At 37.5% G+C, this 25,789-nt stretch overlaps 1 protein-coding gene across 2 annotated transcripts in view; it reads right to left on the bottom strand.

Moving 5' to 3' along the window:
- The window catches only part of PDSS2 (decaprenyl diphosphate synthase subunit 2), a 257,101-nt gene extending 232,233 nt beyond the window's left edge, over nucleotides 1-24,868 (bottom strand). The window contains exon 1 of one of the 2 annotated variants that reach the window (XM_027089390.1): nucleotides 24,255-24,868. In XM_027089390.1, coding sequence (XP_026945191.1) covers nucleotides 24,255-24,535 — 281 coding nt within the window. In that variant the 5' untranslated portion in view covers nucleotides 24,536-24,868. The remainder of the gene's footprint in view (nucleotides 1-24,254) is intronic. The other variant, XM_027089396.1, reaches the window with a different exon arrangement.
- Between the last annotated feature and the right edge of the window lie 921 nt (nucleotides 24,869-25,789).

The following is a 25,789-nucleotide window of genomic DNA, read 5'->3' as shown; positions in this document are numbered from 1 at the left end:
AGAGGGAGTCAGAAGGGTCGAGTCAGAAAAGGAGATGTGACAACAGAAGCACAGGTTGGAATGATGTGACCACAGGTCAAGGAAAATGGGCAGTCTCCAGAAGTTGGAAAAGAAAAGAAATGGATTTTCCCTAGAGCCTCCAGAAGGAACTCAGCTCTGCTGACACCTTGATTTTTATCCCCATGAGAGTCATTTCTGACTTCTGACCTCCAAAAGCGTTAGATAATAAACTTGTGTTGTTTTAAGCCACTTAATTTGTGCTAATTTGTTACAACAACAGGAAACTCATAGATGGTAAGATCACCCTTTCTAAACTTTCTGTAATTTTCAAATTACAGAATTCTATTGATGCATTCTAATATACAAATTTAGATAAAATTTAAGATTCTAGATGAAAACTTACTCTGCTGTAGTGGTTCCCAACCCTGGCTGCATATCAGTACAGACATACCTCAGAGACATTACAGGTTCGGTTCCAGACCATCAGAATAAAGTGAATATCGCAATAAAGCAAGTCACAGGAATTTTTTGGTATCCCAGTGCAAATAAAAGTTATGTTTACACTATACTTAGTCTATTAAGTGTGCAGTAGCATTATGTCTAAAACAACAATGTACATACCTTAATTAAATAATACTGTATTGCTAAAAAATGCTAACCATCACCTGAACCTTCAGTGAGTCATAATCTTTTTGCAATAGTAATATCAAAGCTCATTGATCACAGATCACCATAACAAATATAATAATAATGAAAAAGTTTGAAATATTGTGAGAATTACCAAAATGTGACACAGAGATGCAAAGTGAGCAAATGTTACTGGAAAAATGGTGCCAACAGACTTGCAGCGTTGCCACAAACCTTCAGTTTGTTAAAAAAATGCGGTATCTATAAAGCACAATAAAGCAAAGAACAATAAAACGAGTATGCCTATATCAAATAATCGGCTTTAAGAAAAAAAAAAAATACCAATGCCATGCTTTCTCCCCAGTCCCAGAGATTCTGATTTAACTTTTGTTAGGCTCAAACATCAGTGCTTTTTAAAAGCCCTACACACTACTGTGCAGCCAGGGTTGAGAATCACTGCTCTAGTATATCAGCTCACGACTGACAAGTTTCCCTAACCCCAAACAGGAATGTATACCACTCTAAAACTGCATTTCTTTCAAGAATTCTGCAAATGAAAACACTCAATGACAGTTTGGCTTAAGACTGGAAGCTGTGACCTAGTTTAACTGACACTGTCAAAGGAAAAGAAAAGAAAAAATAAGGTCACTCTTCTTCCTCAATGTTTTTCATTTTTGTAGTTCAAAGGACTCTTTAGAGACACTGTGCTCCAAGAAAAAGGTTCTTATTAGCTGTTACACTGAGGTCCCATATTTAAATAAGAGTAATTCATAACAAGAATTGTTCTTCCCGTGCTTTTCTATTGACAATTGACTTAGATTCCTAAAACTATGTAAGATATTTAGTCTTTGAATTTTTATGGTATGATTTAGAAATAGTATAGACTCGCCAAGTCTGTCAAATTCCACTGATAATGTATTCTTCAAAGTCATATTTTCCCTCTATTTTCCAGGTAGCAAGCTTACTTATTAAAAAACAAGACAAAACACACACACTTTAGTATGTTTGTGAGCAAATGTATAGAGTTTTCAAATGTGAGATTCTCAGCTAGAAAAATCACTGACAAAGTCTTATGCATCTCTTGGTCAACTCATAGCAGCAATATCCACATGTGAGAGACATCGTTATCAACCAAGTGTGTCCAAAGGTTGATCTCCATAGCAACTGTAACTCTGCCAAATGCAGCATATAAGGCATCAGAGTTAACACCACATGCACACAAAGTGTTGGTATATGTAGTCTGGATTGTTGCTGTACAAACCTAAAACCAAGTCTCTGACAACCATGGATAAAATGAAAACAACAACAGAAGGGTCCTTGAGTACTCAGCCATATACTACTTTGCTTTCAAGCAGGACAATGCCATTCTAAACACCACATAGTAGTCTTGATATCACTAAAGGAAGATCTTATATAAAAATATTATTTAATGATGTCATGTATCTGTTTAACATTAGGAACTACTTTGTATTCCCTAAAAGATTGTCCCTCCCACCCTGGGCTCAGATGAATGTTCAAAAGCTCACCCCAACAGAGTACTGTCACCTCCTCCTGGCCTCAGCCAGAGCCAGTTCCGCACCCTGGCAAGCTAGTGAGGTACCAAGTTTTGCTGCCGCCACCATGATAACTACAACAGATAGAAACAAGTTTATTCGAAAACAATTTTGCAAAAAAGAATAAAGTAGGAAAAATCACTCTATCTGATGTTAAGTCTTACTATACAGCCATCAAAATCAAGACAGTGCGGTACTGGCAAAAGAACAGAAACATAGATCAATGGAACAGATAACCCAGAAATGGATCAATACAAATGCACCAAATGATTTTTTTTTTTAAGAAGATGTTGGGGGTCGGAGTTTATTAATTTATATATTTATTTTTGCTGTGTTGGGTATTCGTTTCTGTGCAAGGGCTTTCTCTAGTGGCAAGCAGGGGCCACTCTTCATTGCGGTGCGCGGGCCTCTCACTATCGTGGCCTCTCTTGTTGCGGAGGACAGGCTCCAGACGCGCAGGTTCAATAGCTGTGGCTCACAGGCCTAGTTGCTCCGCAGCATATGGGATCCTCCCAGACCAGGGCTCAAACCCGTGTCCCCTGCATTAGCAGGCAGATTCTCAACCACTGTGCCACCAGGGAAGTCCGCACCAACTGATTTTTGATAAAGGTGTAAAATCAGTTCAATGGAGAAAGGAGAGTCTTTCAAACAAATTATTCTGGAACAACTGGACATCCATAGGCCAAATAATAATACTGAACCTTGACTTAAAACTCATGCTATATACAAAAGCGGGTGCAAAATAAATCATGAATTTAAATGTAAAACACGAAACAACAAAGCTTTTAGAAGAAAACACAGGAGAACATTTTGGGACCCAGGGCTAGGAAAAGAGCACTTAGATATCACATCAAAAACTTGGTCCATAAAAGAAAAGAAAATCAATAATTCAAGTTCATCAAAATTGAAAACTTTTGCTTTGTGAAAGACCCCATTAACAAGATAAAAAGATGAGCCACAGACTGGAAGAAAATATTTGCAAATCACATACCCAAAGGACTTGTATCCGTAGTGTATTAAGAACTCTCTGAACTAAACAGTAAGAAAACAATTTATTTGAATATGGGCAAAAAGACCTGAACAGACACGTCACCAAAAAGTTAAGATACTAAGATGGCAAGTTAGCACATGAAAAAATGCTCAAAATCATCAGTCATTAAGGAAATGCAAATTAAAACGAAGATGAGACATTACTACACACGTATTAGAATAGTTAAAATAAAAAATACTGACAATAGCAAAAGCTGGCAAGGATGTGGAGGAACTGGATTTCTCATATTTATATATACATTTACCACACAATCTAACAATCACACTCCTGAGCATTTATCTTTGAGAAATGAAAACTTATGTTCACATAAAAACCTATGTGTGTTCACTGCAGCTTTATTTGTAATAGACAAAACTGGGGAGGGAAAAAACCCAATGGTCTTATGGTAAATGGATAAACTATGGCACATTGATAAAATGGAATACTCATCAGCAATAAAAGGGAATAAACTATTGACACACATGACAACTTCGGTGGATCACGAGAACACTATGCTGAGTGAAAATAGCCAATCTCAAAACGTTACATACTATATGATTCCATTTCAAAATTACAAACATATAGAAATGGAGATCAGATCAATGAATGCCCAGGGTGAGGAAAGAGGTGAGGCTGAGAATATAAACGGGTACCACTAGGAAGTTTCTTCATGGTGATGGAACAGATGTATAACTTGGCTGTGATGGTTACACAAATCTGTACATGTGATCAGTTTACAGAACACACACACAGGCACACACACAACTGAATGCATGTAAAAATTGGTAAAATCCAAATAACATCTGTAGTTAACAGTATTGTACCAATGTCAATTTCCTGGTTTTAATAATGTTCTATAAATATGCAAGATGTTACCGTTGTGGAAAGCTGGATAACAGGGACAAGGGACATCTCTATACTATTTTTGAACTTCCTGTGACTCTATTATTTCAAAACAAAAAAGTAAAAAAAACCAAAACTTATATTCACCAAAAAGCCATGATAAAATTTAAAACTGGGGGAAAAAAAAAAAATTTAAAACTGGGGAAAAAAAATACAACATTTGAGAAAAAGTAAAACCCTTAATATACAAAGAGCTCTTATTTGTCACTAAGTAGATTAAATGCAATTAATAATGAGCAAAAGATATAGACAACTCACAAAAGAATAAAATTGTCAAATAAACATAATAAAAAAGACTCAATCTCACTAGTATTAAAATTTTTTCAACATAAAAAAAGATATTTTTAGCACTTATCAAATTGGCAAAATTTTCCAATATCCAAGGTTGGCAAGAACAAGAAAAACAGGTGGTCCTATATAATACTATGGATAGAAACTAAAATATGAAAATATTTTCAAAAAAAGATACACATACCCTGATTCCCTATAATTCAAATCTAGGAATTATCCCAAGGAAATAAACAAGCGTGCAATGACATACACATAAATTTCTTCATAGTACTATCTACAACAGTGAAAAATTTAGGGGAAAAAATGTCCAACAAAAGAGGATAATGAATTATACTATGGTATATCCATACAATGGAATATCATGTAGTTACGGTATATCTATACAATGGAATATCATGTAGTTTTAAATTATGTTTATTTAATATTAAAAGCAATTCTCTATATAGTGCTATGAGAGAAAGGCAAGAAACAAAAATACACACATGGGACAAACTCATTTTTACAGTCTTGCAGCTATATACCAAAATATTAACAGTAGCTATCTCTGAGTGGTAAGATTATGGGTACTTTTTGAATAAATCTCTGTATTGTCTCATTTTATATAAAAATGAGAAGATTTTTAAATCAAATAACACATACTAAAGAAGGCTCTTTCGACTACAGATTTTTATATATTATAATGCTAAAACCCTACTTGATATTTTAGTTTCACAGAAACAAAAAACCACCCTGCCTAGTACAGCAACATTTGCTTTTTCTTTATGATTCCTCCAGGTTCCTGAAAAGATGCCCTTCATTTCTAGTGTAAAAACAAACAAAACTTGATAAGATTTGCTTTAAAAAACAGTCCATGCAACCCAAGGAATGTTTATGCCCATTCCCCATGAAGTTGATAATCTCTACATCTCTACTTATATCTAATTGTAAATGGCAACGAGTACAGATTTAGATATTTTTAAATAGATAGTTTATTAAAACATACTGATAAGTGTACCCTATAATAAATATAGTAAAAGAAAGATAGACAGGAAAAAGAGAAAAGTGAATACAATGACGAGAATGATAACATCTTCTTTAACATGATCTTGAGAAACAGAAGCACCCTAGCTCTAAGGATAAGGAAGAAGGAAAGTTTTTCCTCTTTAGTTTGGTAATTTGTATCAAGCTCAGAATCTCTGAAAGCTTATTTGATGCTCTGTAGTTAACAAGGCTTATTATGTGTTGAAAGCTAAGGTTTCTCTATTAGAGACACACGGCTCCTTTGAGCATGTTCTTTCCCTCAGTTAAACTGCTTCAAGTGTCTAAGCTTAAAAATGTAATATTGCTGCTTTGATAGTGAATATCTCAGATGGCATCACTTTCTCTATTACCTTCCAGCATTTAAAAAACTTTTTTGTTTTTGTTTTATAGGCCTGAAGTAATGGGACTTACAATATGCCGAAATCATCAAGAGGTTTTCCCTGGCTCATTAAGTTAAAATTCTCCCACATAGTTAACTGCTGATTTTCACTCAAAATTACCATGATACTAACTCTGCTCTTCCTGACTTCCACACTTTAAACTCTGTATGTTTATATCGAGTTTCCTCAAGAACGCCCTCAGTTCTCTGAGAAAAGGAAGTCCTTTTACCTCAACACACCCCTCACTGTTTTTTGTTTTGTTTTGTTTTGGTTTTTTTGCGGTACGCGCCCCTCTCACTGTTGTGGCCTCTCCCATTGCGGAGCACAGGTTCCGGACGCGCAAGCTCAGCGGCCATGGCTCACGGGCCCAGCCGCTCCGCGGCATGTGGGATCTTCCCGGACTGAGGCACGAACCCGTGTCCCCTGCATTGGCAGGCGGACTCTCAACCACTGCGCCACTAGGGAAGCCCCTCCCTCACTGTTTTAATACATAGTAGATGGTCAATAAATATTGGTTGGCAACACGTCCATGTCTTTCAATTCCCCTCCTTAATTGATACTATTTCCCCCCCCCCCCAAGCCTTAGCTATTATTGCTCCTCCATTCCCTCTGCCTTACTTATAGGGACAGAACCACAAAGCAGAAGCTGAAGACAGGGACTTGGAAGGGCATTGTTTTCTCTTTGTCTCCCTTCAGAAACTTGTTTAAACATTTTAAAAGAGAATAAAACTAAATTTATACCTTTGGCACATGTCTTTGAAAGTAAAACAACCATCATTTAACAAATAAGCTACCTTTATTGGAGAACAGTCTAAGGGAAAAGCTGAGGGAATACCCCTTGTGCACTAATGGATTTTAGAGGATTGCTTTCCTCTAAAAGCATATGAACTCCATCAGTCTTGGTCCCCAGTGCTCCGAAACTCTGCACTCATGACTTGTGGGAGCCTTCATGAATTCAAATATATTTTTACCAATCATGTGACTTCTATCTATCCAAGAGAATTTTTCAGTGCCAGAAAAGTTTATGATTAGGGGTCCATTCTTTTAAGAATATTTATACTGCCTAAATAACTCCAGATGTTTTGCTTTGGTTTTTGGTTAAGGGGTGGAGGCAGGAGGGCAGGAATCAAAATGAAGACCCTCCCAATTAGAAACGTTTGCCATTCCATCCTAAATGAGCTCTTTCTTATATTTCTGCTTGGAAGTCCCAGAATTTAAACTTATGACACTCATGTGTAATGCCAAAATATGAGGATTTAGATAGGATTGTTACTTTAAAAAAATGGTTTGTGGATAGCTTACATCTAAATTATTTTTACAAATCACAATCATATGAAGCAGAGATTGCTTCCTGCATTTGTAATTAATTTGCCAACAGTATGAAGCACTCTTTACAGTCAGCTGTTTTTGATAGAGGAGCAAATTATGGAATGACAAACTCCATATTTTTTGAGAATTTGTGCACCTGCTGATTAGAATTTATTCTCAAATTCTATCTAAACCTACAATGTCTTAAAGTTAATATATTTTCATACTACATATTAAGTATAGTCAAAACTGTCTGAAACATTCTGAACATCACTAGACTCATAAGGAATTTAATTTTGCTCTTTCTGTCTTCAAGAACGTATATGCCAATCCCATGGAAGATTTCAAAATAAAAGGATGTAACAGCAACTCATGGTAATCCATTCCTAAAAAATGTTATATCTAGGAAGAAGTTTCCCTACCCAACTGTAATCAATTCTGCTATAATTTAAGTGCATTTTTCTCCCTTCTCTGTCTTCAGGAAGAGTTGATCACTATCTTCAACTATGATATTCTAGGCTATGAAGAATAATATGTAAGATAAACACCATGATCTAATTAAAGTAATGAGTAAGGCAAAGGTCAGGAAAAGGCCTCTGGTTAGGAAAGGTTTTGCTTTATTCAATTCAATTCTGTGAGTACTTACTGAAGGCTTTCTGTGTCAAGTATATGCCAGGCAATATGAATATACAGACAAAATCATCTCCTTTGAAAAGTTCACAGTCTTAGAAATACTTATACCTAAATTAGAGGTCCAAAATAAAGGATCCACAGAAGCCAATTAATCCATGAAATGGCCAGCTGTAACTGAAGCATCTCAAATGGTGAAGTGGAGAACACAAGGCCAATCTTTTTTTTTTCCAGCTTTATTGTGGAATAATTGACAAATATAACTGTATACATTTAAAGCATACAACACATGCCCAGTCTAACGCAGCCACCACTTGACATGAGCAGATTAAGACCATGGAGAATGCAAGCTCAATAGCATCACAGCTTCCAATTTTTTGAAGAGAATGAAAGTTAGAGGAATGAGCAAAATATTTAACCTGGAGAAAGTCAGGGAATGCTTAGCAAAAGAGCTAACACTTGAGTCCTAAAGGTGAAGCAATGCTTACCAGGTATGAATATAGATGATTTATCTCCTATGGCCACAGCTTAGGGTGGAAAGGGGGGAGTGGCAGAAGTGACTAGAGAAGAAGGAAGGGATGTTTTGCCATGCACAGGCCAAACTGTATCCTACAGAACATGGGAAGCTACTAAAGAGTCTGTGACTCCACATCGTAGAAGGGTACAATTTATCAATCTGTAGTAAGCTTTACCAAAATGCTATCCAGTGAGAGGTCAAGATTTGATAGGCATATAAAGAAGCAGGCACCTTGCTCATAATCCGTAAAGCTAGAGTGGGCATCACTGTACCTAAATACTTGTCTTAGGCCTCCAATTACTGTGATGTCTAAGTGCCCATATGGTTCCAGTAGCAGCAATGACTGCTTAAACAGCAGCCAATTTACCCATAGAAAAGAGTAGACCAAACCCAAAAAGAAAGTTTTGGGAGATCTACCATCCCTAGATGTTTCCCCTTTACTCTTGGCAAGGGTTTAAAAAAAAAAAAAAAAGATAATACCTTAGTCGTTGCTAAAATGACCTAAAGTTAGCAAAACATCTTGACATATATTATCCTCTCCCATCTAAGAGATCCTCGGCTCCCTATTTTCTACTTTGGGTTTATAACACACCCACAGCAACCAACTATATTCATATTTTGAACTCTTTTCTTTATACTAAACTACTTTGAATTCAAGAGTACTAAAATCTAATTCAGGGCCACAGGTTAACCAGCACCCCTTTCTTCATCCTCCTAACCCATTTTAGTCATCATCTTAACCCATTGGTCAATCTTATTTTACCTGCAATTCAGTAATGAAAATTATAATCAACTCTAACCCAAAATTAATCTGCATTTTGCTTCAGAAAGGATGTTTGTTTTTGCCAGGGACGTTTCCTATTCTCCACTTAGAAACAGGGAAAGAAAACTATGTTGTCCTCTAAGCCTTTCATTCAAGCCTCACAACAGGATAGGTATTATTATTCCACAAGATAGCTATTATTATTCTCATTTTCAGTGATGAGAAAACTGAAGCTCTGAGTAGTCAACTTGTCCAACAGCAGCTGGTAAATGACATAAGCCAGGTCTGAACAGGTCAATCTGCTTCCAATACTATGTTCTTTCCACTATACTACATAGCTTCAACTGCTGTTTCTAATAGTAACAGTCATAATACTCCACTTCCACCTTATATTTGTACAGTGCGGTATACCTTTCAAATCATTTTCATCTGTAATATTTCTCTGGGTTCCTAAAACTATCCTTCAAGCAACTTAGGCAAAGGAAAACAACAACAACAAAAATAACCTAATATCACAGAGAAAGGATTATTGGGCACAAACAACAGCTAATAACAGCAGCTATGTTTATTGAGCACTTGAGCTAAACATTTACAGTGTTGTCTCATGTAATTCTCATTACAATCCTGTGAAACAAGAATAATAACAATCTCATCTCTTTTACAGATGAGGTAACAAGGCTCAAAAAATTCTGTAGTTCACACAGCTAGGAAACAGCAGTACCCCGAACTTGGAATTCAGGTTCGGGTACTGGTTAGCTCACAAGCCCATGTTCTTCTCTACAACCTCAGCCAGTACTGCCTCCCTCCCTCACGGTGCTCCTCATAGAATATTATGCTTTCACTGTAATTAAGTTAAACTAAAATTAGTTGGAGTTCCAAGTTAAAATCTGTATGCATTCCCCAACCCACTATTAAATAAAAGTGGTAGAAGCAGGAAACAGGTGGCAGGATAATATCGACCCGGAATTTAAAAGAAATTCTTCACTGGAAAACCGACATGTAGATAATCAGAAACTCAATATTTTGGAGGGAAATCAAACCATCAAGCTCCCAGGACTGCCCTCTTATGGGGCAAGAAACATTACCCTGACCATTTAACAAATGAACATATTATTCTAACATACATTCAATATCAAGAAATTATTTTTTTAACATATCCTATGCAATAGTTAAAATTATCAAGGATGGAAAAGATCCATTCCAGTTTTTTTCTAAGTTGCCCAGGTACATCCATAAGTATTTTTAAAATTAGGTTAAAATACTGGGGCCAGGACCACTAACCTCTAGATGTTCATTTCTGGGGCTCCTTTCTATGTACTCATAAAATTATACCAGGCACACTTTATTGTCATATAGTCATACTTGTTTTTAATCATGGGTACTATGGAATAAAAAGTACATGAAAAAATAAATAATATTTAAAAATAATAGAACTACATAAAAATGCTTTTAAATAAAAGCTTTGTTAGTATTAGTCCTGTGAAACTGACACTCCTTTAAATACACAGTAACATAAAAGAAATAACCTAAAGTTAGAAAGAAATGTTGATGAAGATTTGTGAAACCATTTTTACTGAGGATAAAATAAATTTCATTTATTTGGTGATATTTAACCATTTAAGATATAGAAAGCACCTGTCACAAAGCCCTGTAATTCACCAGGGATCGAATCCATGTTTTTTAGGACAATAAACTGGAACAGTGAAAAACTAAGAGAGTATTAAAATTTCAATTAAGACATTGGCAGTGAAAAAAGAAAAGTGAAATTATGCATACTGAAAATTAAGAGAAGTTTGGAGATACAATATGATACTGTTGGGAAATAGATTTTTTTCTTGAGAAACAAAAATCTGTACAAACACAAAGTAGACACTGGCAGTAAAGGTGGGAAGAAAAATGAATAAGTGACTAAAACCATTATGTATGCACAAACTTGGAAACCTCAGGGAAAATTCAGCAACTCTTGAATTTTCTCTCTCAGTACCTGTCCTTCACTTCCAGCACTAATAAATAAATAGCACAACTCCAATGATCGGAGTATCCCTGGAGAATAATAAACCATGCAGGTATTATTATTTTAAAAATATTAATATCACCAATTTGGAATAATACAACTAGAAACTTCCAGAACATTTTTGAAGATTCTCTTCCATTTTACCTTCAATTTTTCAAATTTGGCTTTTTAAAAAAACAAGTTGAATTTTTATTCAAATACTCCTTTCTTAATAAGAACACATTTTAATAGTCTAGTGGTTGCACACAGGCTTTATTTTCCTTTAAAAGAATTTCAATGACCTACTCTACCCTTCTTCCACCTGGTAATTTGTACTCCAGCACAGAGGAGAAAGCCAAGATATAATTGACAACCTAGGACATAGTACATTGACTCTTGAGCAACACAGGTTTGAACTGCACTTATATGCAGTTCCACGTATATGCAGATCTTTTTTTCAATAGTAAATACTTCAGTATTACAAAACAGTTGGCTGGTTGAATCAGCAGATTCAGAACCACATACTATATACAGAAAGGGACTATAAATTACCTGTGGTGTTTCAACTGTGGGGAGGGTGGGCACTCCTAACCCCTACATTGTTCAAGGATCAACTGCTTTTCAAAAAGTCATCTTCCTTTCTATGGAGTCCGCTTATTAACAGTGTTTTAAGTTCAGAGAAGAAAGAGGAATTCTATTCTACATAGGCACATAAGAAATATTTAAACTATAAACCACCACCTATCCCAAACAAACCAAAGGAATCTCATTAATGTCCCACACAAACTATCTTAGGAAGGGAGGAGTATTTCCCCATCCCAAGCCCCCTACAAGCAAAGACACACCAATGCAGAGAGAGATCATTTCTCAAGTGATTCACAGGCATTTATAAGGTGGCATACTGAAGAACACCAACGTGAAGACCAACGTACCTTCTGTTCCAGCAGGGCCTTTATTTATGGAGGAGTTGTGAAGTGACCAGTGCAAAAACCACATCTATTTTATTCATCCACTAGCTCGCACACTACCCTGCATAGGCATTCAAGAAATATGTCTGAGTAAAATGCCATTCAAGGATAGCAAGAGAGAAAAAGAATACAGCTGATGTAGACTCTTTATTTCCTTAAACTATAGACAGATATATTGAGAATTATCTACATTTAGTATAAGAATCTTAATGTATAAGGAGGCAACTCTGCAAATGCAGAGACTGAATACTATGGAAGGTCATTAAGAATCAAGTGCTGATCAGTCCACCTACAGAACCAAGACAATGAAAGTGATGGTCTGGACAAGACTAGAAGTGAGACAATTCCCACCTGGTGGGACTTTCTTAGTTCATTGCCTTACAAAGTTGGAAGGTAGATATTAGAGCTACAAAATATCAGTTTATTACATATGTGATCATGCTTATTTTATATGTGAATAACATATATGTATTTTATATGTTTGTTTTGCATGTAACCATATTCTGGAGTATGGATTATCACTCTCAATGTAGCCTTGTGTTTATTTTTTTACTTTGGAACTCAGTGCTTTGTATTTACAGAAGAAAAATAATAAAGGAAAAGTCTAAAGCTAAAAAAAAAAAAAAAGCCCTGTAATTATTAAACACTATAAAGAATATGCTCAAGCAAATTACCAATGCTTGAAAAATTCAAAACACTACTGCTGAGTTTTTAGAATATGATACAATATTCACTAGAAGTATCTCTAGCCTCACAATTGTGGAAACAAAACCAATTCAGTTTGCTAAAAAAAAAAAATCTCTGGAGCAAATGAAATAAACTTCCAAGGAGATTCCAAGAGAATGGTAATTTTTAAAGCTATTTTAAAATATCTGTTAAAATGAAGTTTCAGTGCACAAAAATAGAAAAAAATGAAAGGCTTTGAGAAGACTTTGGTGAGTCACAGGAAGAAAAGCAAATCCAGCTGCACTCCATAAACTAAAGATTTGTATCTAGAACTTCGGATAAGTATTAAATCAGAAACAACTATCTGAATAGTTAACATCTAGTACCCATTTTTAAAACCTACTCTAGGGTAGCTATTCTTGGGAAAACATTCATTAAACTCTTAAAACCACAAACACAGATAAATAAATTTTGGTAACTAAAGAACGTCCAAGGTGTGTAAAACACGTACACACACACAAGAAGATTCTGAATCCTATAGAATAAAGAAGGAACAATTATAGAATACAATATTGATGAAAAGCATTTGGCAATACAGCAGTAATGAGCAATATGAGAAGAGAGATGTGGATGTCTGAATCCTAATTCATTAGAATCTAACCACAAAGAATTAAGTATTATAGCACTTAAGAACCTACAACCAACTTATCTTTATTAACTGGGCCCAGAATTAAGAACACAGACTAGTCAGTATTCCTCAACCTTGAGTAACATTTGGAATATTTTTAAAGGGTAAAAATTCAGTCATCCAGTATTGCCTTAAATGATTTTTATTAAAATGTTATTTAAATATGTATTAATATAAAAATTATAAACACTGTATGGTTATGGTTCTTAAACAACTAAAATAAATAAAATTACAAATTGAATACAAAACTTATTCAAAGTGGCATTAATTTACTATGACAGGTGATGGTACTTGACTTAAACTAAATTGCAATTCCCAGTAATGAAAATGGTTCTGACCGTCTGGGGCGGTTCTTTGGAATAAGGGAATCCTATGGTAAAGATGCTATTCTCTCACCACTATTCTCTATTCGAACTATATGAAACTTTTATTTATTTAACACACTGCTTTTACCAGGTCTCCTGACTGGGCCCACAAGATTCTCTCTTAACTCTTGACACAAGAAAAAGATTGGTGAGGAGCATACCACAATCATTACTAATCACTTTAGTGGCTTCTAGAAAGGGCTAAAGATTTGGGTGGGAGGGACTACAAATGAAATGGACTCCCTGAACCCAAAAAGCAATGAGAGGAGCCCAGGGGAGGCTAGGTCTGGTGGTAGCAGTTAACTGCCAGAAGCAAAGTGGGCATAGTGACTCTCACAGGCAGCAAGGTGGATATTGGGAATATTAGGTAATCTCAGGCTTCGTTGTGATAGGCAGAAATTCCTGTCTATATTTAATTGGTCAGATTCAAGAATTCAAATCAATAGCCATCCCACTAAGATGTTTTGATTTAAATAACCAAAAACAAACAACTCCAGGTCTAGTGAACAGAGACCTCTCTGAGACGCTACAGTGGAGAGTCTTGGCCTCTCACTCAAATCTAAGACCCACAGTTCTTAATGAAGAGGAGGCCAAATCCCTCTGGAAGATTTTTTTCCCGAATGCATCTCTGGCCATTACCCAGGTAATGATGAGTTGGCAAAAGGAAAATACCCAATCCTCTTGAGGATTATTACCTACTAGCTCTGAGCTAACGTTAATTAGTAGGAATTAAGAATACCACTGGTCCCATTACTAAGGCACAACTTTTCTGGGTAAAGTTCTGGGCACTTCTCTAGAGTGCCCAGCTGTCCAACAAGTGCTTTCCACATTGTCCAGTCAGAACTTGCACGTCTCCCAGCTCTGGGAGAACTCTGACAGTTGTACAGCTTATAGCGCCCAAGTATCCTATGTGTGTGCTGCTTAGTTTTCAGTAACAGACTCAAGTGGGCACCTTAGATTTCTGAAGCCTTTCTGTGCATGCTCTCTCCTCTTCTGCATTCTGTCCCACAATTTCCAGCTGCCTCAGCCTCCCCCAGATCTGATCCGTCTCTTCAACTCAGCAGTGCCAGCACCCTGTGCTCGAGTTCCCCCTCTCTGTGCTGCTATTTGGAAAGTACCTCTCAGCAGAAAGTCAGAGTGATCACAGCTCTCACCTCATTTGTTCTCTCACTCATAGCGATCACAATCCTGTGCTCCCTGTACTCTAAGCAGAATATAGTTGTTTCATATATATTTTATCCAGTTTTCTATTTGTTTACAGCATATTATTCTAGCTTAGCAGAAGCAGACATTTCCAATCTATCCATTTTGCCTCGTCTATCCCTTGTTCAGCATACCCCAAACTACTACTTCCCTACACTTTGCTAGGCAACTCCTTGTGGCTTATTTTTCCCTGCCTTGGTCATTTTCTTCCCATCCAACACAACCCAACTCTTACATCACCTTAACTTTGGAAGTCTTCAATTTTCTCTAGAGAGAGATTTTTTCCTCTTTCTCTGCCTCTACAGCATATTGTTCACACATACTACAGCATATATCTCAATATCCTCTATTTGCATGTCTCCCCACTAAAATGACTTTCTAATAATAACGGTAACTGCTAACATGTGACTACTTTCTACATTCCAGGTACTCTTCTAAGTACTTTGCCTATACTTGCCCATTTACTCTTCATAAAACCCTAAGATATAGGTACTATTATTATCTTCATTTTACAAATGAGGAAACTAAGGCAAGAGAGGTAAAGTAAATTGCCTGAGATCCCATACCTTGGCAGTGGTAGAGTCAGGATATGCATCTAAACAGTCTGATTCCAGAGCTCATGCTCACTATACTGCCTCTCACGAATTCCTGAAGGGCAGCAACTATGTCTTATTCTTATTTGTATATCCATGCCCAGAGCACCTCAAATATTTGTGGAATGAATTAAAATTTATAATTTTCTCGAAGTCTTCCAAGAAAAAGTCCTTCATAAGTAATGTAGGCTTTCAGTACAGTAATTACAGAACTGAATCTAGAAAGGGTCTTTCATAAACATGGGAGAGACTAAAATTAAATTTCTAATAATAAATTCAAAGAGCTCTAAAGAAGTTTACCATGCAGAAAAAGACTAATAAGGTTTTTTAGGTAGCTAAGTAACTAGTGAACTCAGTCAGGAACAAAAAGTCTCTACCCAGGAATCAATACCCTCTAAGAGAGAGACTAAATGTCATAATTTGTCTCCAATAAATGCATACCAAATTGATCCCATCTATCTAAATCTAAAATAGAGATCACAGTTTTTCCAAGGCAAAAGTAAAAAGACAGAATATTTAAACAAAAATTTAATCCTAAGAGCCAAATCTGTCAAGAGTAATCAATGAACACAAAGCCACATTGCTCAATGGACTTAGCTATGTTAAATAACAAGAATTTAACCAATTCTATATGAAAAAAAGTATTGTTATTATCTTTGAAACAATTAAGTGTCCTCCATATGTTTATTAAAAGCTCTTAAGTTCTTGACAGTAGATAGTATATGCAGTGAATTTATAAAAGCTATAAGTACTTAAAAATAATACTGATTTATAGAAATTTAAGTGACTAAAAATAAAAATATAGATTTTGCACAAATGGATAATTACATTTAATTAGCAAGATAGTAATGGCCCATAGGGTTCAAGCTGTACTGGGAGAAAGTGGGGACTGATGCACTGTCACTACCTTCAACCTCTCCCACACTACCCATCCACATCACATACCTGGACTTTGACATCATCCTACATATAATATACCACTGTCTAGCTTGGACAGGTCCACAATCCCTCATCCAAAGTTCTTGAAACCAAACGTCTTTCAGAATTTGAAATTTTTCGATTTCAGGAAGGTGCAATTCACCCAGCACTCCAGAAAAATCTGGGGCAGCACCCTGTAATCAAACACATTAATATTTCTGTAGCAAAATGCAAGAATATTCACATTAAGTGGGATAAAGAAGACTATAAGTGATCTCACATCAGTTCAGGTCAGATTTATGAGTCTAAGAAAACATTTTTTCTGAGCTTTCAGGATTTTTAAACAGTAGGAAAAGGATGATAGATTTGTACTATCAATACATACTGCATTCAATCTGCTCATTCCCTGCCTGAGAAGTGACAATAGCTCCCTTAGCTGCTATGTTCAGTTACACCACTAATTTCTACTAGTCCAGAACTGGCAACACTTTTGGAAATCATTTAGCCAAACTTTCTACTTCACTGCTTAGGACACTACAGCCCAGAGATGGAATAACTTGCCTAAGGTCACACTGCTACGTACTGACAGAGATGAAACTGGAACATACAAGCTTCCTGTCTCCTAGGCTTACTTACTGGTTTGTTCATTCATCCATCCATCCATCCATTCATTCTCTCTCTTTTCAAAGTGATTTATTTTAGCTTTTCAAAATAACGAAATAATGATAGACTCACAGAAAGATGCAAAAATAGTACAGTCTTCCCTAGGTATCCACAGGGGCATTGGTTACAGGACCCCCTGAGGATACCAAAATTTGTGTTGCTCAAGTCCTTTTTATAAAAGGGCGTAGTATCTGCATATAACCTATGTGCATCCTCCAGTATACTTTTTTTTTTTTTTTTTTGCGGTACGCGGGCCTCTCACTGCCGTGGCCTCTCCTGTTGTGGAGCACAGGCTCCAGACACGCAGGCTCAGCAGCCATGATGCACGGGCCCAGCCGCTCCGCGGCACGTGGGATCCTCCCGGACCGGGGTTACGAACCCGTGCCCCCTGCATCGGCAGGTGGACTCTCAACCACTGCGCCACCAGGGAAGCCCCAGTATACTTTTTTTATTTTTTTGGCTGCATTGGGTCTTCGTTGCTGCACACGGGCTTTCTCTAGTTGCGGCGAGTGGGGGCTACTCTTCTGCGGTGTGCAGGCTTCTCATTGCGGTGGCCTCTCTTATTGCGGAGCACGAGCTCTAGGCACGCGGGCTTCAGTAGTTGTGGCTCATGGGCTCTACAGCGCAGGCTCAGTAGTTGTGGCGCACAGGCTTAGTTTCTCTGCAGCACATGGGATCTTCCTGCACCAGGGCTCGAACCCACGTCCCCTGCATTGGCAGGCGGATTCTTAACCACTGTGCCACGAGGGAAGCCCCCTCCAGTATACTTTAAATCATCTCTAGATTACTTACAATACCTAATACAATGTAAATATCATGTAAATAGTAGTAAATACAATGTAAATGTTATATATAAATAGTTGCCTGGCTCAGCAAATTCAAGTTTTGCTTTTGGGGAATTTTTTCCCCCCAAATATTCTCAATCCATGGTTGGCTGAATCCACAGACACAGAACTCGTGGTTAAGGACTGACTGTATAAAAAGTCCTTATGTATCTTTCATCCAGCTTCCCCCAATATATAGCTGTAGTACAATATCAAAACCTAAAAATTAACATTGGTATATTATTGTTAACAAAACTACAGACCTTATTCCATTTTCAGCACTTTTCAAAAACCTGTATTCATTTGTGTGTAGGTATATACTGTTCTACACAACTTTATACCATGTATTGATTCATGTACCTACCATCACAATCACGATACTAAACTGTTCCATCACCACAATATACTCCTTTGTATTTACACTCCTCCCTGTTCCCCACAGTTTATGACTTAGTAGCCACTAATCTGTTCTCTATCTCTATAGTTTTGTCATTTTGAAAATGTTGTATAAATGGAATCATACTTTTGAAATTGACTTTTTCCTTAGTTGTGGTAAAATACACATAAAATTTACCATCTTAGCTATTTTTAAGTATACAGTTTGGTAGTGTTAAGTATATTCACATTAATAGTTCATTTCTTTTCATTGTTGAGTAGTATTCCATTGTATGGTTGTACCACAGTTTGTTCAACCACTCACCTTTGAATGACATATGGGTTGTTTCCAGTTTTTGGCTGTTACAAATAAGGTTGCTACAAGCATTCATGATAGGTTTTGATATAAGTTATTATTTCTCTGGGATAAATGCTCACAAGTGTGATAGCTGGGTTGTATGTTAAGTGTATGTTTAATTTTATAAAAAATTGCCACGCTGTATTCCAGAGTGGCTGTACCATTTTTACATTCCCATCAGCAATGTATGAGAAATCTAGTTTCTCACCAGGACTTCATATTGTATTTTTTATTTTAGCCATTCTAATAGGTTTGTAGTGGTATCTCATCATGGTTTTAACTTACATTTTTCTAATGGCTAATAATGTTGAACAACTTTTCATATGCTTACTTGCCATCTTTAAAGGCTCTTTTTGCCCATTTCCTAATTGTATTGTTCGTTCTCTTACCACTGAGTTTAGAGAGTTCTTTACATATTCTGGATACAAGTCCTTCTTCAGATAGTGATTTGCAAATGTTTTCTTCCTGTGGCTAATCTTTTCATCCTATTACAAGGTCTTTTTGCAGAGCAAAGTTTTCAATTTTGATTAAGTCCAATTATTATATTTTTTCTTTAATGAACTGCATTTTTGGTTTCACGTCTAAGAACTGTTTACCTAGCCCTAGGTCCCAAAAATGTTCTCCTATGTTTTCTTAAGTTTTATAGTTTTACATTTCACATTCAATTCCATTTTACATAGACCTTTCTTTTTAATATGGTGTGAGGTTTAGGTCAAGGTTCATTTTCTTGCCTATACTGTCCAATTGTTCCAGCAGCATTTGTTGAAAAGACTATCCTCCCTCCATCGAATTGCTTTTGCACCTTTGTCAAAAATCAATTGGGTATTATTTGTGTTAATCTATTTCTGAGTTCTCTATTCTGTTCCCTCAATCTGTCTATTCCGCTGCCAATACAACACTGTCTTGATCAATTAAGCTATATATATTAAGCTTAACATAAGGTAGAATGACTCCTCCCACTTTCTTCTTTGTTTTTTTTTTCAATATTGTTTTAGCTATTCTAGCTCCATTCATGCTGTTCATTTTACTTTACTGTACTGCTTATTCTTGCTTTTAAGGTCCTCCCTATGCCTAGTAGAGGTATGACAGCCTGAGAAAGAAGAAAAAAGAATCAAGAAGAAAAAAAATTGTAATATAGTACCACCACTCTAAAACACTACCCATGTAATTTCTATCCATCTATCCCAATCACATCCCAGTTTCTTCATGAAAGGTCCTCTACTATTCCAGCCACTTTAATTTTTTTATTTTTGTTACTGAGGTATAGTTAATGTACAATAGTGTCTGTTTCAGGTGTACAACATAGTGAATCACAATTTTTAAAGGTTATACCCCATTCACAGTTATTATAAAATATTAGCTATATTCCCTGTGTTATACAACATATTCTTGTAGCTTATTTATTTTATACTTAGTAATTTGTACCTCTTAATCCCCTACCCCTATCTTGCCCTTCCCCCCTTCCCTCTCCTTACTAGTAACCACCAGATTGTTCTCTGTACCTGTTAATTTGTTTCTTTTTTTGTTATATTCACTAGATTGTTTTATATTTTATTCCACATTAAGTAATATCATACAGGGTTTACCTTTCGCCAGGCCACTTCAGTATCTCTAAATGCAATAGCTAATATATCTCTACTACTCATTAGTAACAAGTCATTTACCTCCTTTTGATATTTGTAAATATATTTGTGTCCAACACAATGTCTATTCTCAAAGGACATGGTCCATGTTTTAGAATTCTTTATATTCCTCCATAAGCTTTAACAAACATTGAATTAAGGATTATTTATCTAATTGGAACTTACAACACAGAGAAACTAGAACATGTAGAACAAGAGTAAAAAATTAGCTAATTGCTACATTGTTCCTAGTAATAAGATCATTATCTCACTAAATCTCAAGATTTTAAATTTAATCTCATTTCTCAATTAAATTGTTATAAAAATATACTTCTAGGCCTTTTTTCCTTTTTCTTGGTGAGATAACTTAGGTAAAGAAAGAGAAGGTAGTGAATACTGAATTATGGTGATTTCCTTTTTTTCTCCTTCTGTTTGCCAAAAATGTCACTATACATCTAAATTTTAGGGCCATAAGATATGATTCACCCCTAATATATCAATACCATGTATATCTACCCAAAAAGTAAAATGACCCAAGGGATTAGAATGTTGATTTAAGTAAATAATGTAAAATGGAACTAGTAAAAGAATTTACCAAATCCAATTTCCTATGGTCCTAACTATATTAACTCTATGGGGTATTTGTGTCCTTTGGATAGCATCCTGAGAGGCTCTCTCTCTTAATTATCAATGCTTTCTTTGCTCACAAGATTTCAACAAAGTAAGGTGCAGTACGTGAAACAATATAGCTGCTTAATCCATGTTTTTTAGCTATAATTTACGATAACCACAATCTGCCTACCCTATGGATCAGATGCCTGCTTCTTTGCTAAAACAGATATATGCACAACCCCCTCCCCAAAAGTTTTTTGTTCATTAGCTGCCTGTGAGTTTAGACTGTTTAAATAATTTAAATAAATGTAATAAAACTATATGCAGATTAGCTCCTCCTTTTCTTACAAAATAATCTATATATGTTACTACAACTTTGCTGAAACTTACTATTTTGTTCCTTTTCAATTCTTTCACTGTAATATGGGACTAGGCAGGCAGGGTAGGCTACATACAGTCAGGGAAGTTTCAGAGCCATCAGTCTTACACGCTTTCATCTAGGGTGTCTCTGGTGCCCTCAGAAGGAATCTTCTCTAAGACCCCAAATGATGCTCTGACATTTAAGTAGACGAACTGCAATTCTCAGAATACATACATTAATAAGGCTCTTTCTAGTTCTGCCCTTTTCACTTCAACACTTTATTACAGAGACTACAATATGCATCTGCACAATGTAATATACAGTCCAGGAGGATTGGAGCCAGGAACCCCCACAGATATGAAAATCCAAGGATGCTCAATTCTCTCATATAAAATGGCATATAACCCAAGGCACATCGTCCCCTATACTTTAAATCATCTCTAGATTACCTACAATACCTAATACAATGTAAATTCTATGTAAATAGTTGTAAATACAATGTTAATGCTATAAAAATATTTGCTGGTGCACAGCAAATTCAAGTTTTGTTTTTTGGAACTTTCTGAAATTTTTCTTCCCCTGCGTATTTTCGATCCACACTTGGTTCAGTCTGTGGTTGTGGAACCTACAGATCCAGAGGGCTGACTGTACTACTACAACCTCCACCGCTAACACTATCATTCCCATTACATACAGAAAAACCCACTATTTGATTAGCAAAAATTAAGACACTTCATGGTTCGTGTGTTGTGAGAACACAGAGTAACCTGAACTCAGCCACTGCTAGTGAGAACGTACACTGGTACAACCACTTCGGAAAACAATTTACTATCTCCTAAAGCTGAACACATGTGCACACACGCCTTTATTCTCTCAAGACAAGTACACCAGGAGACGCATGCTGCATATTCACAGCAGCACTTTTCATAGCACCAAAACCTGCAAACAACCCAAAGGCTGATCGAAAGAAGACTGTGGTACATTTACACAGTAGGATTTTACACACCAGTGAAAAACTAATGAAGTATAGTTAAACATAACAGGGATAAATCTCAGAAACAATGTCGAATTTAAAAGCAAGTCATAAAGGACTGCATGCAATAAACTAGTATATTTATAAATTTCAAAAATGAGCAAAATTATACACATTACTATTTAAGGAAACACTCGTGTAATTTCTGAAAGAAAAATAAACACAAAACTCAGTAGAGTGGGGATCAGGGAGATGGACCAGTGAAGAGAGAAGGTTCAATAGGATTGATAAAGTTACACTTCTTCAATTGGGTGGTAAGCTCATTCGTTTCATTAATAAGCTTTAAAATATATACGTATGTGTGTTTTGAGTGTGTATCATCTAGAATCTCTGGAGAACTAACATTCCAGCTTCAGGACAAGTTTAGCCTACTCATAAAATGACATTCCTGATAACTGGGAGTGATGCCAAGAAATAAAATCACTCTACTATTGCTATTGGTAACTAGTAACAAAGAAATAGCAAGTGTCTCATAAAAAATTAAAGCAAGAGGATGAGCAAGGGAAGTGAGGGTGGCTATAAAAGGGCAAGGTGAGGGATGCTTGTAGTGATGGAAACGTTCTGCATCTTGACTGTATCAGTGTCAATATCCTGCCTGGGGGGAGAAACTGCATAAAGGGTACATTGGCTCTCTCTGCATTATTTCTTCCAACTGCATGTGAATCTCCAATTATTTCAAGTGTTTTTTTTGTTTAAAGAAAATATTTTTTAAAAAGATAATTTTTGTCCAGGATTTCTCCACCTTGGTACTACTGACATCTTGGTGCACCTAATACTTCATTGTAGGGGGCTGTCCTGGGCATTGTAGGGTGTTTAACAACATCCCTGGCCTCTACCTACTAAACACCAGTAGCATGCCCCAGTTGCGACATCTCCATACACTGCCAAATGTTCCCTAGTGGGCAGACTGCACCATTTGAGAACCAATGCTCCAGTCATAAAAGTGAAGAACTGTGGAAATATTCTCAATTGAAGGAGACTAAAGAGACATGACAACTAAAGTAATAGCTCATCTTAGGCTGGATCCTGTACTAAAGAGGAAAGAATGCTATAAAAAAAACATTATTGGGTCAATTAACAAAAGTGGACTATCAATGGTAGATTAAATAAAAGTACTGTATCAATATTAAAAGTAAGTTGATTAATGTAGTTATGTAAAGAATATCCCTATGCTTATGAAATGAAGTACTTGGGGGTAAAGGACCATGACATATGCAATGTACCCCAAAATGATTCAGGAAAAATATATCTCTGTGTGTGTGTGTGTGTGTGTGTGTGTATGTATTCTGTTTACATATACATGTGAATAGTATACGTATGTATGTATACCATAGGTGAATATGATTATAAAGTATGTTCTTTGTATTATTTTTATTCTTGCAAATTTTCAGTATGTTTGAAATTATTTATTAATAAAAAGTTGGAGTTTTTAAAAATGGAACCAAAAGTTGTGGTCCTTAAAGTCCTAATGGCAGATTTCACAATAGTAGTTCAGCATAAGTGACAAAAATCCCGAGGGGAAAATGACTACTGACTAGATAAATTCCTACTTCAAGCCTGAGACAAACGTTGCAAGTAACTAACTTTCGGCCTATCTCCCCCTCCCCATTCTTTTTAGAGGTGACCTCTCGAATAATGCGGAACCAAAAATAAACCTATCCCACTTTTAAAAGACTATTTCTAGGAAGCGACTCAAACCCACATCCCTACTCGATTTCTCCACAAATCACTGTGACTTCACCTTCACTAGTTAAGAAGCAAAAACGCGAAAAGCGCACGTGTTCTCATTCTTCCTCCGCAAACAGTTAGTTAAGTTAAGGTGAGTAGAATAGAGAAGACACAACATCGAATGCCTAGGATGGCTGAGGAAAGGAAGAGGTAAAAAGGGATAAGCAGTTAGTCAGTCTCAGAGAGGGAGGAAAGGGTGTATAGGCCAGAAAAAAGGACCCGAGTGGGTGCGAGTGTGTCAGGGCGAGAGGGAGTAGCTCACCTGGCTGTGGTAAGCAGAGGGTGCTGAGTCCCCACCAGCTTCCGCACCTGCATAGCGATGTTGCTGAGCTCGTCGCTCAGCAGGCAGCGGAGGCTCATGAAGGACGTGGGGTAGCCCACGATCTTCTCCGCCTCTGACACCACTTGGTTCCAGTGGGCCGGGGACCTGGAGGACTGACCACGCCAGGAGACCACCGAGGAGATGGTGTCGAGGGGGCCACGTCGGGGCCCCAAGGCCCCGAGATAACAGGGCAAGCGCAAAAGCAGCTGCCGAAGGCTCATAGTTTGAGTCTGGGGGTGTCAGGGACTTGAGGGTGTCCGGAGGTGGCGCGGGAAACAAGCTAGAAGCAGATGAGGAACTTGCGGGAACTAGACGGAAGCAGCGCTTCTTGACCCTCAGAGGAGGGTGGGTTTCTGGAGCCGTGACCAGAAACGAACTTTAACTGCAGCTTTCTGCAGCCTGGGTTAGACAGACAACAGCCCCAAGTCAGCACTGCCCACGGCCATCTAGGGTAGCAGCCACAGCACTGCCTAAGTGGGGAACGCCATATTGTGAGCGTCAAACGCGGCTTGCCGTAAAGACGGAGGCGGGCTGTTCTGCGGCAAAGAATTTTTTCCTACTTTACGGCGCAGCCGTGAACGGCCCGGAGGGGCGGGGCTTTGGAGGTGAACCCCGGAAGGCGAGGTAGGATGAAAACATCAGCTCCTCCCACATTCTCGTCCCTGCCTGCGAGGACAGAGGGTGACAGAGACCGGGTTGTGGGCCCCGAGTGGTGCCCCAGCCCCTTGAATCTGGGACGAGTCTGAATCGTCGTAGGATTCCCACCGCGCAGCGCAGAGTGGGCACGCATAAATATGTGTCGTGAACGAGGATCGGTGTCTACTAATGGTCTTCTCGCGGCCTCCAGCCCTCCGGAAGGAAGGGCTCAGGCGGAGGCGCCAGCTCCTCTGGGAAGCCATCGGCCGCCAAGCCCTGGCAGTGGTGGTGGACTGGCGTGAGGACTGCCCCTTGGACTGTGGGGCTTCAGGAGCTGTGGGCCACGGCTCATGTGGAGTGAGGTGGGAGGCAGAATCCGGACGTGGGGCTGAGCGCTCGTGACCTCTGCTCCCAACCTAGGAAAGGTGGCGTAGCCCCGCAGAAAGGGTGTTTTTTGTTTTTTATTTCCCCAGGGTGTGTCCTCATTCCTTGTCTCTGGCCGCCTCACTGAGCCTCAGTTCCCATGTGTACAGCTCAGGCAGAACCAGCAGTGCCCCCTGAACGGGTGCAGAGAGACACTTGTAGAAGGAAGCTCCGCTCACCGTCGAGAATCCAAAACTACCACTGACTCTAGTGCTTCCACTTACATACAGCCCATGTATTAGTTCATTTAATCCTGAAAACAACCCCGTTAAGTAGATAATATTAGTATTCTCCGTGTTTCACATGAGGAAACTGAGGCACAGCCAAGTCGTGTAAATTGCCTAAGGCCACACTAGGCAGGAAAGTAAACCCAGGTAATCTGGTTTCTGAATCCATGTTCTTAGCTACAACATTAC

The sequence above is a fragment of the Aethalodelphis obliquidens genome, unplaced genomic scaffold (assembly GCF_003676395.1).
Source record: "Aethalodelphis obliquidens isolate GAN/ISIS:26980383/991018 unplaced genomic scaffold, ASM367639v1 scaffold3, whole genome shotgun sequence".
NCBI lineage: Eukaryota > Metazoa > Chordata > Mammalia > Artiodactyla > Delphinidae > Aethalodelphis > Aethalodelphis obliquidens.
This window is presented reverse-complemented; position numbering and strand designations above follow the sequence as displayed.